At 44.1% G+C, this 13924-nt stretch overlaps 1 protein-coding gene across 1 annotated transcript in view; it reads left to right on the plus strand.

The window, feature by feature from the left end:
- Nucleotides 1-1720: 1720 nt before the first annotated feature.
- The window catches only part of EVL (Enah/Vasp-like), an 88122-nt gene continuing 75918 nt past the window's right edge, over nt 1721-13924 (plus strand). Inside the window, exons 1-2 of the mRNA XM_035892429.1 lie at nt 1721-1872; nt 10679-10847. Coding sequence (XP_035748322.1) covers nt 1862-1872; nt 10679-10847 — 180 coding nt within the window. The 5' untranslated portion in view covers nt 1721-1861. The remainder of the gene's footprint in view (nt 1873-10678; nt 10848-13924) is intronic.

A 13924-nucleotide genomic window follows, 5' to 3' on the forward strand; every position in this document is an offset into this window, starting at 1 on the left:
CTCTGACAAAAGCCCCCCAGAAGATAATTTCATGTGAAAGCAGGAAGAAAACCCCAGCTTTCTCTACTTGCAACCAGACCACAGCCGGTACCATACAGTTCTCCCTGTCGTGTTCTCCTGGCATTAGTTCTCCCTCTGCTGTTAATCTCTTCATGCCATAATGTGCTCATACCCTGAGGTGAAACTAGGAAGACTAGACAGCATTTGCAGGGTGTTTACATCCATGTGTTTGCCAAGTTTGCCAAACCAAGGAATGGGGAGAAAAGAAGGATGATCTGTCTCAAGGGCCTGCCACCTCTGCTGCAGTTTTACCCCGGGTGAGGTAACACTAAAGTATTAATTTGCCCTTCTGCTCTCCAAGACCTCCACTCTTTTTGCTGCAATATTTTGAATCATTATTCTTAAGTTTACAAAATTTCAGTTTGTGTTAACAGGCCGTCTTGCTGCTGTAGCCCAATGGCGATGCCCAGTTAACAGAGTGGCAGAGCAGGCAAATGAGAGCCTGCAGAGTTGGCAAGGGAGGTGGAAGCATCGCTGCAGGGAAAGCCCAACCTCCCTGTTAACGGGAACGCGGATGCATGCAAACACATGTGTAAGCAGCTCATGGCAGGATGGAAATGAAGGCTTGTGGTCTCTCAGTGGTCTCCTGCAGCCACAGCATGGTCAAGGAGGTTTAGTTTTGCAGGGCACGCTAACTAAAAAATAGACAGTACCTAGAACTAACTGTCTGAAAGGCAATAGCGGGTGGCACATTTTCTGGAGCAGAAGCCATGAGATAAGGTCTCCTCCAGCTTATGGCTGTGATCTCTGCAGTGGCTACTCCAAGGCAAATCCCGCATGCTGTTTGTGGGAGGCTTTAGCGTGGGGCAGGCAGGGGTGCTGTGGGGAGGTGACAAAGTCCCATCTTTGCCGTCTCTGAGTACCAACTGGCTGAGGGCCAGCTGCTGCTGAGCCAAACAGGGGCTCTCCCAGCTGCTGGTGGTGGAGGGAGGGCATACACCATGGAGCAGATTTTGTCTTGTTTTTTAAATGTTGAAGATTTCTCCCATGTCCTTCTATAAGCTACTTGATCGATTACCTCCTTCTGTGAAGGTGTGTTTCTTAGTTTATGTATTTATGGTGATGCCCCAAGTAGGACAATGGGGTTGGGAGGTGACCAAGAAAAAGAAGTTGCTTTGGCTGGACCCTGAGTTAGCCAGGTGTAAGGCAGCTCATCCCCCAAAATTGTGTTGCTATGGTAGCTGAGAGCCAGCACGCAGTAGCCTGGGCACTGGGTGGTGCCAGTTCAAGTTTGGGGCTGGAGTTGGCCCCCAGCCAGCCGGCAGGCAGCGCCAGGCTGGTGGCAAGACAGAACGGGGGCCCTCGGTACCTCCGGGGCCCCTGGGCTTGGTTCTGCACCGTGCAAACGCCCATGCCATAAATGAATAATAGCAATGTTTTCTGGGTCTAAGGTTTGTTTGCTTTTTCTTTCTCTTGGACAGTGAACTTGTACCTTGAGAAAATAAGCGCAATGTTTTTAATATCCATGCCACCAATGAAGCAAAGGTGGCACATCTAATCTTAATCTCTATTGTTTGGGCTTTCGTTAGGTAAATCAGCTGAAAGAAAGAATACATTTCTTCTTTACAGTCCCTTCCCCGCCCCTGCCGTACAAGTAAGTGTTACTTCCTGCCCTTCTGCTCTCTCGATAGCGCTTCCCTTTCCTGTTTTGGTTCTTAGCTTTCAAAGAGGCTCCTAGCTTGTCTCCCTGCCAAATTTGTCTTCTGCTCAGCGATCAGGTGAAATAGCCTATTTGGGTTTAAGCACACGTGCCGGATTTGAGGGTATACTCCTGCGGGATTGCCTGACCAGGTCTCCCTCGATGGCAGGCACGTAAGTATCTGGGGACTGTGCAGGATGGCGAGGAATTTGTTGGCCAGGGTTAAGATGACTGGGCGAGAAGGAGGGCGTTTATTGTCATGAGCGCTGAAGGTCTGCGTTTTGGTTATAGCCTCATAGGATAATTTATAATTGTATAAAATGGTAATTAAGCTTTTATGGCAATGCTACATTAATATGCATCCCCTGGCAGCAAGGGAAAGGCTGACTTGACGGAGCGAGCCTCCTTCATTCCTGGTCTGCCTCCGTCGGCTCCAGGGGAATTGTCGCAGGTTTATTTGCATTTCTTCTGGGATCGAAGGGAAACCGAGGCAAAGCAGCGCCAGCTTTAATGAAAGACCTTTGTGTTGATTTCCTGTATTCACTTAAGCATCTGCCTCTCCTGACTATTAGTTATGATTATGATCTTTCAAAGCCTTTGTTTAAGGTATTGTTCTCCTGAAATATGGATATGGCTGGCCCCTGAGTGAGAGCCCTCAGTCATGTATTTTCACTTGACAGTTCCGTTTGGAGTTTTGCATAATGTGTATTTTACAAGCTTAGTTACTTCTTGTTTTTATTTCTGTAATTTAAGGGTGAAGGGAAATAGTTTATATTAATAGCAACCTGATCTAGTCAAGTTGCTTTTTTACTGGTTTTGACCAGTTGGGTTCATAGTGTTTCCCCAGGCCATTTACTTGATTTATTTTTAGGAACTTCTAAACATTTCCTTGATATTTATTTTTGGGAAGCCCCAAAGTATATCTTCAAGGTGGTATGCAAAATCTGAAAGTGAACCAGGCTTCATTGCAGAAACAAACATGTGAATTAAAGCATTAGCAGAGCAATGGAGTTTCTCCATTAGGAGAGAGCGGTGACCTGACCTTGTTGGAGCAGGTGGAGGCTGAAGGGAAAGCATCCTGGGGCACGGCACAGCTCTGGGAGTCTGGCTGCCCGGCAGTGATGGCACTTCTCTAAATCAGTACACTTCCTCTGTGAAGTGCCTTTTGCAAAGCAGTTCTCTTAAAGCACTTTTTTAAAAGATGTTGAGTTGAGATACTGGTGACTGGAGTTCCCCGTAGCATGATTTAGATTCTTACGCTTCAGTTTGCAAAACCTACCAGAAAAGTGATGGGTTAAAATTAACACCACCACATAGTTTCAAAATCTCAGCAACATAAACTAAGCAGATGTGCCACCTTACAAGGGCATCAATCTGCGGCCACCCCGCTGGCCCTCAATCTCCACAGATTGGCGGATGTGCTATTTAAGTCCTGCGGTGGACACCGAGAGGTCAGGGCTCTCCGTGGACTTTTGCTGGTGGTGCTGAGGTCTGAGCTGCTCTGGACTGAAAGTCAGGCCCCGGTGGAACATCTCTTCCACTGCATTATCGTTTTGCATACTTTATTTATTTTTTGTATTTCTGCTCACTTCTCCCACGCTCAGGAGCACTGAGGGGTGACAGAAGGTTATGCAAGTTTCTCTGGTCATGCCAGGATTGGATGCGTATTCCCAAATTTAGCAACTCATCTCCCAGAGTCCTGGCTTAGTGTGAGATCTGTGTGTCTCATAAACTGTCTCTTTTTTGGTTTCCAGCTCAGGTGTCTGGAATGGATGTCTGCAACAGGTCCTGGACATGGCAATTCCCACTGGGTATGCCAACATAATAAGGGAGGATTCAAAATTAATGTCTCATTGCTAGCAGAAAGAAGAGTAACTTCTAAATACTCTTCCTTGTGCAGGTGAACTGGTGTTCATCTTACTGTTGTTAATGCTGTAGGTCCCAGTGTTTCCATTTCCTGCTCTGTAAAATACGTATTTATCTTGCAGGTATGTCATGACTTTATTTAACAGCATCAGTCTTCTTGAGAGCTGCTTACGAATGAGGTTTTGTATTTGTACTATTTTCTTGTAATTATTTAATATTAAACTATTTAGATGCTGGAGTTTAACAGTGGAGAAAGGTGATGGCTAGGCACCTGCAGCAGATGCTCAGTGCAAAAGGCTCATCTTCTGCTGGCAAGGCAGCCAAAGCCCAGCACCAGAGGCAGATCTTCCATGTGTACATGCAAGCTAAGCAGGAGATCAAAAAATAGCAGCTCCCCTGGGACCTGGGTTTCACTTCAGGCTGGCTGGGGCAAGGGCAGCACTGTGGTGGAGGTCTCTCTGCACAGGCAGGCAACCAGGAGTGAGTGAAAATTGAGGATTTCTGACCACAGAAATGGAACTCAGAAAAGCAAATGGAGATAGTCTGTCGTGGCACCTTCGTTTTCCACATGAAGCTGTGACTGCTGTTTTTCTAAATGTCTGCTAGAAGACATTCAGGCATCTGCATGTCACTGAGGATTAAAAGCTCCTATCTGGATGTAAAGTCCCTATGGATTTTGACTGTCCTTTAGTGTGACCAAGTGTTTTTTCACCATGAAGTTTTGCTGCGTTGCTGAGGAAGTAAGTTCTTCAGTGCTCTGGGACAGAGGTAGGATGAGCAATGGTGACACTGGCTGTCCTGTGAGTCTGGTTGCAGAGGGAAGTAGACTTTGAAAAAGGAGGTCTCAAAAGGAGTCATAAGCATGACTGCTGTTGTGTTGGAGAAATGAGGCTCCCAAGGAGAAATGGGGCCATGAGCAAAGCTGGTGGTGAATCTCTGGTGGGAAGGCTGGAGAGGCACTGCACTACAGCAATTTTATCTGCAATGAGCTCAGATCTCTGATACAGTCTCTATGAGCCCAGATGACCTGGCTGACTTGTGTTCAGAGGATCTCCCAGGTTTTTTTGTTCTGTAAACCCAGTTGTCTGCGAGAAATTTCCACCTGTTTCTATAAAGATTACTACTGAAATACTTTCCCTGAATCCCAGTCATTTTTATATTTGTGGTAGTGGAAACAATTAAAATTTTTATCAAATTAGTCCATTAGAGGTTGCAGTACACTTTAAGTGCTGCAGGAACACAAGTTGTAGATTACTAATTTTGAGGTTAACACAGATACGTACCACACAGACCACACGTCTGCATATACAGGATTTTGTATTTACGTTAGCTGTTTAAGCTGACATTGAGAGAATTCTGTCGGTTTCTTAAATCAGCATCAGCATCTACTTCTTGCACGTCAGGTTTAACCACACAACTGTGACTTTCTGTAGGCAGACTCAGTGGACAAGTAGAGCGAGATGTGTTAAATGGCTCGTGGGTTATCTCAGCCAGTCTGGGTCTGTGTGCTGAGGGTTTGTTCCCAGGTAGGACAGACCTTGGGCAAAGTAGTATTAACAATTTCTGACACCAACAAGGATGGTTAGGTCAGTCCAAAATAATTTTTAATTATTAAGCACTTATAGTGCGTGGGAAGGAAATGCATGGAAAACAGAAATTAAAAATAAGGTAAATGTTTGTGAAAGTAGTTGTTTGCATTTCCTAAGAATACCAGAAGACAGCTTGTTTGAAGGTGAGAGAATAATGAGCAGCTTGCAACAAGGTAGCTTGATTTCTATCAGGGGAGCTTTCACAGTTTGTGCTAAGCAAATTTCTGCCCCAAGGAAGCAGTTGTGTCTGTAAATGGAAAGGATGGTGGAAGTCTCCTGGACCAGCTGGCATTCTGGAGCAGAGCCCACAGAATTAGGTGTTTAACCCTGAAGTTGGTTAGTTGCTGTCATTTGTTACACCTTTTGTGAGCATGATTCTGTGACCCTCCAAAAGCTGTATGGCATTGCTGTGGCTCTAGGAGAAACTATTTTAAACCTCTCCCATTGCCCTCTGGGGGGGGCTGAGATGACCCTGTGCCATGGCAGGTTCTGCCCGGGGTCACTATGTGGGCTGAGAGACTCAGTACCATGCTCTGCAAAAGTTTTATTCGTAAGAAGATACCTTGTAAGTAGAGAAAACAGGTCAATGAAGGAGCAGTGCAACAGCCTCTCATCTGGGCCAGGAGAGAAAAGCCTCGGAGACCCTTCAGAGCCTCTCTGCCAAAGACTTGCCTCCAAACATTATGGGTTACTCCTTTTTTTTCTGCTTAATCTCTATTCCAGGTCTTCTGTCGTTCTGTCCTGAGCTTTTTGCTTATATATTTGGATATCCCACTGGGCTAGGCAGAGTGAAGCAGGAGGACTTTTCCCTGATCCGTGGCTCCACCGCTCCCAACCTCCACAGTCATTTCTGTCATTTCATTTCCCCCTGTGCTTCCTCCTCCTATTTAATTACTTGCAGTCAGCCAGGTAATGTTGAGCAGCCCCATTAAGTCTCATGTGATAATTCACAAAAAATACAGGTGTTTTCCCTAAGACTCCCTGTGTTGTCTTTTCCATACTCCTTTATGGCTCTTTTTTGGCTATGAGACCTTGGGAATCATAAATTTACTAAAAGCCAGGAAGAAAGGACTGGATTTTTCAAAGTTCTGCGCAGATGGAAGAGGAGAGACATTTCTGGATGGAGCCACCTTCATTGCAGCACGGTCTCAAAGTGCAGCCTCATTGCTCCCCACAACTGCTCTCCCCGAATGCAGTAGTCTCTGTACCTTAACTGGTACCTGTAAGCTTGACGTGACTCATTTGGGGCTGGAAGTGCTGCTGACACCAGAGCTAGCAAAGCACGGAGGAAACAGCAAAGCTGTGGGGCCAGCCCAAGCGTGCCACGCAGCCTGGGGGCTGTGCTTGGCTGCCCGCTCTCACCGGGGCTGGGGAGAAGGGTCAACGTTGACCCTTTCAAGAAGGGTTAACTCCAAACTAGCTAATCTGCTAATTTGTGAAGATGGATCCTAAGCAAAGAGATGGAAGACACTGGGTCAAAATGGGTTACACAAAATGAAGCAAACATCATCACCTGCAAACGTATATATTTTAATTTATAGTTTTGTAATATCGAAACAATATTCTATAAATCTCAATGATGAATGCTGGGGTTTGGGTGCCAGCTGTGAATGAAGGATTTCCCAGTGCAGTCTGCTGCTATCAGATAGGAAGTTAAGCAGATTTGCTTTAACTTCAGGCAAACAAGTGGTCCTGGTGCAGAGGTTTGCCATCCCACAGATGTAAAGCACTGAGGAGAAAATGCGTTCAGAATAGATAGGGGTGGATATTAGGATTTGGGTGTAAAGGGATCCCTAGGAAGAACCCCTTCCCCTTCACATATATATAAGATGTCTCAAATCTGCCCTAGAGCATACTGCAGCGCAGTGGAATAGATGTTATGCACAAATGTGAACTGAACAATGTTGTAATTAAGACCCCTCCATGATGCAGTTTTTATCTTTTTTGCAAGTAAGTGCCTGTGGTGGAAGCCCAGGTGGATGAGTCTGATGACTTGCGTATTAGTGTAATGTAAACAGTCAATAGGGGAATTAGTAATATTTGGAAAGGCAGCTGAAACTTGATGAGTCTTCTCCAACACATACCCATTTTTCAGTAACTTGTGTATTCTTAGGAAGATAAGGCAAGTTCTAGAAGCTACACTCACGACTTTATGTATAAATACTGATATCTGCCAGAGTCTTCTCATGGGGAAGGAATGTGACCATACAGTAGTGTGACTAAACCCTGTATTTATTACCTGTTATGTGTTGTTGAAATAAGCATCAGTGATGTATAGCCCTAAAAATAGCAGAGAAATATGCTGGAGCTTCATGAAAGCAATGTTGCTTGATTTACGTTTAAAGTAATGGACTCCGCAGAGGGTAATAGAGAGGTTCTCACTGACCTTTCTAAGAGGAACGTTTTCTGGACTGTTTTCAGGGAAGCCTGTTGAAGTGGCAGTGGGAGAGTTGTGCTTTTTGTGGGTAGGACCAGTAAGGAGTCTTCAGGCATAAAGAGTTACACCTTCATTTAGGGTGAGACAGCAAGCTAGCAATGGGTCCCTGGGGGCATTTTAGGTTTTGAAAGGTTGATGAAGTGCTTGGCAGGAAAGGATTCCCTTTGTGCTGTACTTGCTTTATGTTCCTTTCTGTTATTTCACTGGAGGCCAGATAACAGCCTTAATCCTGTTTCCATTTAAATGAATGATGAAAAACTTCCATTGACTGCAGGGAGAGCAGGGACTGAGCTTGATGTGTTGCTTTATGTTACAGTAGCAATTGGTTGTCATGCATTAAATATTGCTCCTGGGGTCTAGATCTGTATTTCAATCATGAGCTTGTAGAAGGGCTCTATGCTGCAGTTTTCAATGGCAGCAAAGTCTGAAGGCAAAGTTGCTGTATCCACCAGAATATGGTTATGGCATTACAAACAATGCCATGGTAAGGCCCTCGTATCTGTATGGTTAGGTGTGTTCTCTTTGTTATAAGTAAAGGATAATTTAATTAATTTTGACTAATTAAGGACCCCACAGCAATCGTGCATTCCAAAATTCATCTGAAGCGGAGACAACACTGGGTCCCAGACTTGCTCTGATGGAACCAGTGGTGTGCTCTTGCTTACTTTGGTACAGTGAGGCTTGTAGCGACTAGCAAGGCCTGAGGAGAAGGACTTGGTGTCACACTGGCTGAGTGGGACTCTCATGGGGACCATGTTTTCTGGGAGTCCGCTGGTTCTCTGGGCAGGGCCTTGCTGTGGCCCCAGACAGCTGATGCTCCCCCCACCTCTGGAGGTGGAGGTGGCACGAGACACCTGGTAGCACTCGCAGGTGGGCACCATCCAGCCACAGGACTGCACCAGAGATTATTTTTAGCCATTCCACTTCCACATGGCAAAGCTAACCCAGTGCAGCAGCCTTTTTGCTGGTGCATTTCTCTCCCACCCTTCCTGTCTGTGAAGCCGAAGCAGAGTGTGCATCCCGGGGCAGGTCTGGAGGATGCAGGCGATGCCACCGCTGCTGCCAATCTGCAGCTCTTGGACCAGTTGAGGATTAGACAAGCTGGAGTGAGCTCAAATCCCTCAGCTGCTAGTGTCAGATATGGAGAAGCTGCCATGAGGCATTAGCTTACCTTAAGAAAAGGGATGGAGAGGTATTTGCTGGCTAAGTACATCAGCAAAGGCACAGCTGTTCTCCAGGTATCTCGCATAACAAAGCAACAGCAACTGGTGGAAAAGCTTGATTTTTATCAATTCTGAAGAATATAAATAAGCTAATGTTTAGTCTTTTTGATCTGAATATATTGCTCCTGTAACAGAATCTAGCTGTTTCCATGCTACGTAATAAAAATCCAATTTATTCTGAGTTTTCTTACCTTGTTCTTTACGGAGATGTCTGCCAGCGTTGTTGCTCCTTCTGTAAATGTTGTGAAGAGTTTTCAGGCTCTTACCCACAGCCTGGAGGAGGTCTGTGGGCTGCCTGAAGGCTATGCGAAGTGATGATAAAACAAGCCAGAGTCAGTAGGCTTTAGTGTACAAGGGGGGGATGCATCTGCCTTGGAAATCTTTTCGAGACCCACAAATCAGAAGAGATTGAAAATTGCTGCTGTAATCTACCCAGATCCTCTTAATACTTACAGTAACGTGCTCCCTTTCATTAAAAAGATGAGAGCGATGGGGTCGGGTGGGTTTGGGTTTGCAGCAGTTGGTATAATTTCCAAGTGGCGTAATTTGGCACGGTGGCAGTGCAGCGATATGGCTTAGCACCACCCAGGAGCTTCTCATGTATTTGCCTGCAAGTGAGGCATTACTGAGGCAAAACAAAAACACAGATGTGTATGCAAGAGGGGGAAGAAAAGGGATTCGTGTGCAAAGCAGATTACCACTTGATATTGCACTGCTGAAAATTATTTAATGCGGCTTGGGCTGAGGAAGGGAGGTATATATCAATACACATAGGTCTAAAGTTAATAGGGCTGTCACGAACTTAAGATTTTTGCAGGACAGAAATGCTAACAGCTTTCCTTAGGCCTAAGATGCACTACTTTCTTGTTGAAAATCCCTCTTTCATTTGAAGATCTCAAATCTCCAAAATTTGGAGGATTTGGGGGTGGGTTTTTTTTCGTATAAGGAACTCTTATTTCCTCTGATATAGGAAAAGTGGCTGGGAATTCAGGAGAGTGGGAACTGCAGTCCTGACCCGCACTGACATGTCACCTCAGCAGTATTTGCCAGTGGCATTTCTTGCACACGAAGGGTGTTGTTTTAGCACAAATCTGGTATATGTATATTCGTCACAAATATGCTAGCAAGAAGTAAAGAACTGATGAATTTCTGTGAATCTACCGAAAAAAAAATAGTTCTTAATGCTATACAAGATAATGGCTATGTACTTTAACACTGGAATGCAGACATGTGTGGATTCCCCTTCCCCACCTTCTTTGCTACTCGGATGAAGGAAAAAAAGAGTTCCTCTGTGTTTTGCACCGTGTGTTCTGGGAATTCTAAGTGCGTCAGCAGGTCTGGGTATTAGGCGTCAGCTGGATTAATGTAATTGATTTCTTCAGTTTACCTAACGTGGCTTTTGGTTCAAGGTCTGCTTGCTTCCAGTTTTAAATGTGTAACTCAGCTGTGGATGTCACGTTTATTTTGTCACTAAGAGGTAAAAGATTGGTAAGTTTTCATGCAAATGTGAAAGGCTTCACTTGCCAATAGGTACATAAAATAAATGGAGCATTCATACTATTGGACAGTTTTTATAACGTTTGTGTGATACAAGTTATTCCTCAGGGCCTAATATTTTTATATAAAATAGATTATCAGTTCTAAACCAGCAGCATACTGGAGTCTTTTTAAGTCTATGAACACATAAATGCCAGCTTTAATTTAACAGGCAGATTGCATTCAAAGGATTAGCAGATCTCTTATAAAACATACATTGTAAGTAGTTCTGATAATTTCTGTTGGTTTCTTTTCCTTTAGATGTTTTTGGTAGCATGCAGCAAATTCACTGTTTTTTTTCCCTGATTTTGTTGTTTTTGCTCTCCAGTGAACAGAGTATTTGCCAAGCCCGGGCTTCAGTTATGGTCTATGACGATACCAGTAAGAAATGGGTGCCAATCAAACCTGGACAGCAGGGATTCAGCAGAATCAACATATACCACAACACGGCCACTAACACCTTCAGGGTAGTTGGAGTTAAACTGCAAGATCAACAAGTGAGTAACTGTATCGAGTTTCCTGTAAATGAACCTTTGATCTTGTTTGATACCATCGGTTCTATACTTAATGCAGTCTAGCAACGTTTCCTGCTCCCTGCGAGGTGCCTACGGGTCGGTTTACTCCAGTCATTCAGATTTTGTATGATTTTTTGTGCACAGAATGTATCATAAGTTATTACTGCTTATTTGCAAACAGAACTTTTGGTGAATGCCAGGGAGATTTTAATGCTGTTTTCCCCCCCCTCCATTTTTGCTTGTGAAACGCGTCTTATTTCATTCTGCAGGTTTTGCTCTCGGCTCCCCCTAACTTAGTTTTTGCTCATTTTTAGTACTATGTATAAAAAAGAAAAATCAGTCCGTCGCTCTGCACTGCCACCTCGCAAAGCGCAACTGTTACGTCGCTGTGATAAGTAATTAGTTCCTCATAATGCATTTTGAAATCCTAGCTGCACACTGTGATCTGATTTACAGCAGCCTAAGTCATCCGCAGGACCTCCTTGGGTATTAAAGGAGTTATATGGGATTTAGATAATCAGAACTGGGATCAGACCGTCCTCGGCCACCAGGTTGCGGCAGCCTGGCTCACGGGTGTGCTGGGCGGTGCGTGCTATCCATAACCAAATGGCACATTTAGACCCTAAATTACAAAAATATACTTGGGGGGGAGTGGTGGTGCTATACTGTCATGCCGTTAGCATTTTGGAGCAGACATTTCAGAGTTGGGGACTCCCTCTGTGTGTTGGCATGAGGCCAGTATGGTGGCGGCAGCCCAGCCTGCCCACCTCCCATGCTCACCTCAAGCCCTCAACCTGGCAGAAGAGTCAGAATTAAGCTGGTGATTGATTTTCTGTTGGTTCAGAGAGAGGTGTTGCCTACTGGGAAGGTGTGATGAGCACCGCCACCAGCACAAGACAGGCAGGGGCAGGGCAAGCCAAGCCAAGCCAAGCCTAGCCTAGCCAAGTCAAGCTGGAGAGCGGGAGCTGGGGCACCACCGCCTCTCAGCTGCCACAAGTGTTAGGTTGACCAGTCTGCTCATGGAAATGCCGATGATGTCGCTCAGCTGTCAGCCGTAACGATGCTTGAGCCAACTGGAAAAGCTAGTCAGGTTGCTTACTAGAAGTGTTAATAACTTTTCAGTACTGTCCATATACGCAGCCATCATTTTGAAAAAGGAAAAGCAGAATAGATATAGGTGGGGGTTTTAGCACATCGGTTTTCAGCTCCTTGCCGTGCAATTTTGAAACATCTGCCTTATCTTTTGCTGCTGCTTTTATCCTTCTTGGTAGAGCAAAAGCAATATATTAATGCAGTTCCATTTCAAAAATAGAAAATATTTTCAAAAATAAATTAAATACAGTGGCTTCTTGGTCAGCTGTGAAAGCCAATACTGCTCTGTAACAGGCCATGCTAGCTGTTTATTTGACATAACCAGCAGGTGAATGTAACTTACCTTCACATGCCTAGAATCTAAGATGGGTCTGAATAGCTGGTGTTAAACAAGCAAAAGTCATAAAGTCTGCATATATATGTAAGGGACACTATGTACCAGGGGTCTGTCTTAATCAGAGTATACAATTTAAAGAGCAGGATATATTAAAAAGTCAAATCTTGATCTGTACTTTAACCATGTTTTGCATTAAGTGTAACATTCTATTTGCTCGCAAATGATCCTACTTAGGCTGCATGCCATCTAAAAAACATCTCAGTTCAGAAGGAAACAGATAGAATAATATATTTTTCTATAAAGACTAAAAACCCTCCCTCAAACAAACAAAAAAGTACGGGTTACCTGGGTCACTTAAAACTGTCTAAAAGAAAGTATTCACCTTGAATATGGTTACAAAAATCCAGTGTTATGAATAAAGTAAATTTAAGATAGTGTAGCATAGTCGTATTAAAAGGAACATTCTGAAAGTCTCAAGATTCAGAATTTAATATATTTTATATGAGTCTCACATGGAATCACAAGCTTGCTAGGCTTGCTAAGTATTTGCATTTAATGAGAACAAAAATGAATTTCAGTTAAAATAATTCTCTGTACAAGCTGTTTCATGCTTACTCTCAGGTTGTGCTAAATCACACTGAAAGTGAGGTTTCAGTAAAAGCTGTTGCTTTGCCAGGAAAGTCATATTTTTCTGAAAAGGACCAATCTTCAGCTAATATGTGATATGGCATATAATGAAGCTAATGAAGCTACACAGATTCCAAGAGTTGAGAAACTAGTTTAAAATACGCAGTACAACAATACCACGGAGGAACAATTTTAAGTTTTATTACATACTGTTTGGCAAGGTGCAGCCTAGAGTAATCTCCATGACTTCACCCTTGCCTGCCTTTAATGTTTCCCTTTTAATTTTTGTTGTTTTGTATGACACCTCTAATAATCTCTCTCTATAATTTTCATCCTCTTTTTTTTCTTCACATATCTTCTTCTGTAGGTTCCTTTTGTTGTCTTTGTCTAGCTGCCTTTCTGTTTTCTAGCCCTTTTTTGGTGCATGTATTACATTTTATGATACTGTCCTCTCACTCTGCTTACCTTATCTGTGTTTATCGTCTTCTCTAGCTGACGCTGTCTAAAAAGTTCACCTCAGAGAAATATGGGGTTTTAGAGTGGCAGAGCTTGAGCATCATTCTCACCACCCGGAAGCGGTCACCCAACCTTTCCTTGTCCTTCTGTGTTTGGGTGACGTGCTTATCGCGTGCCACAGCAGCAGCGCCAAGTTATAGACCAGCAGTGCATGAATTCCCCTTTCTGCTCAGCACAGACGTGCACGTTTGCATAGACTCATGCTGGCATGAAGAGTAGTCTTCAGAAAACCAGAACTAGACTTCTGAAGCTTTAAAGTAGCCACAGAGGCCAGAACTGGTTCGAAGCTAAGGCCAGAACAGCATTACAATTGCTTGACGTCATGAGCTTTGATGTTTCCTTGCAGCCTTCATTTTCTCGTAGCCCAACAGTCGCAAGCAAACAGTTTACCCCTGTGTTGTGACTTGCCAGCTGTCGTTGTAACCTAGGCTGTTGTAAAGGTGAACTGTGTTAGCTTCAGTCACCATGCAAGAAGTTTGCAAAGCTA

Source organism: Egretta garzetta, unplaced genomic scaffold, assembly GCF_000687185.1.
Source record: "Egretta garzetta isolate BGI_Z169 unplaced genomic scaffold, ASM68718v1 scaffold374, whole genome shotgun sequence".
Lineage (NCBI taxonomy): Eukaryota > Metazoa > Chordata > Aves > Pelecaniformes > Ardeidae > Egretta > Egretta garzetta.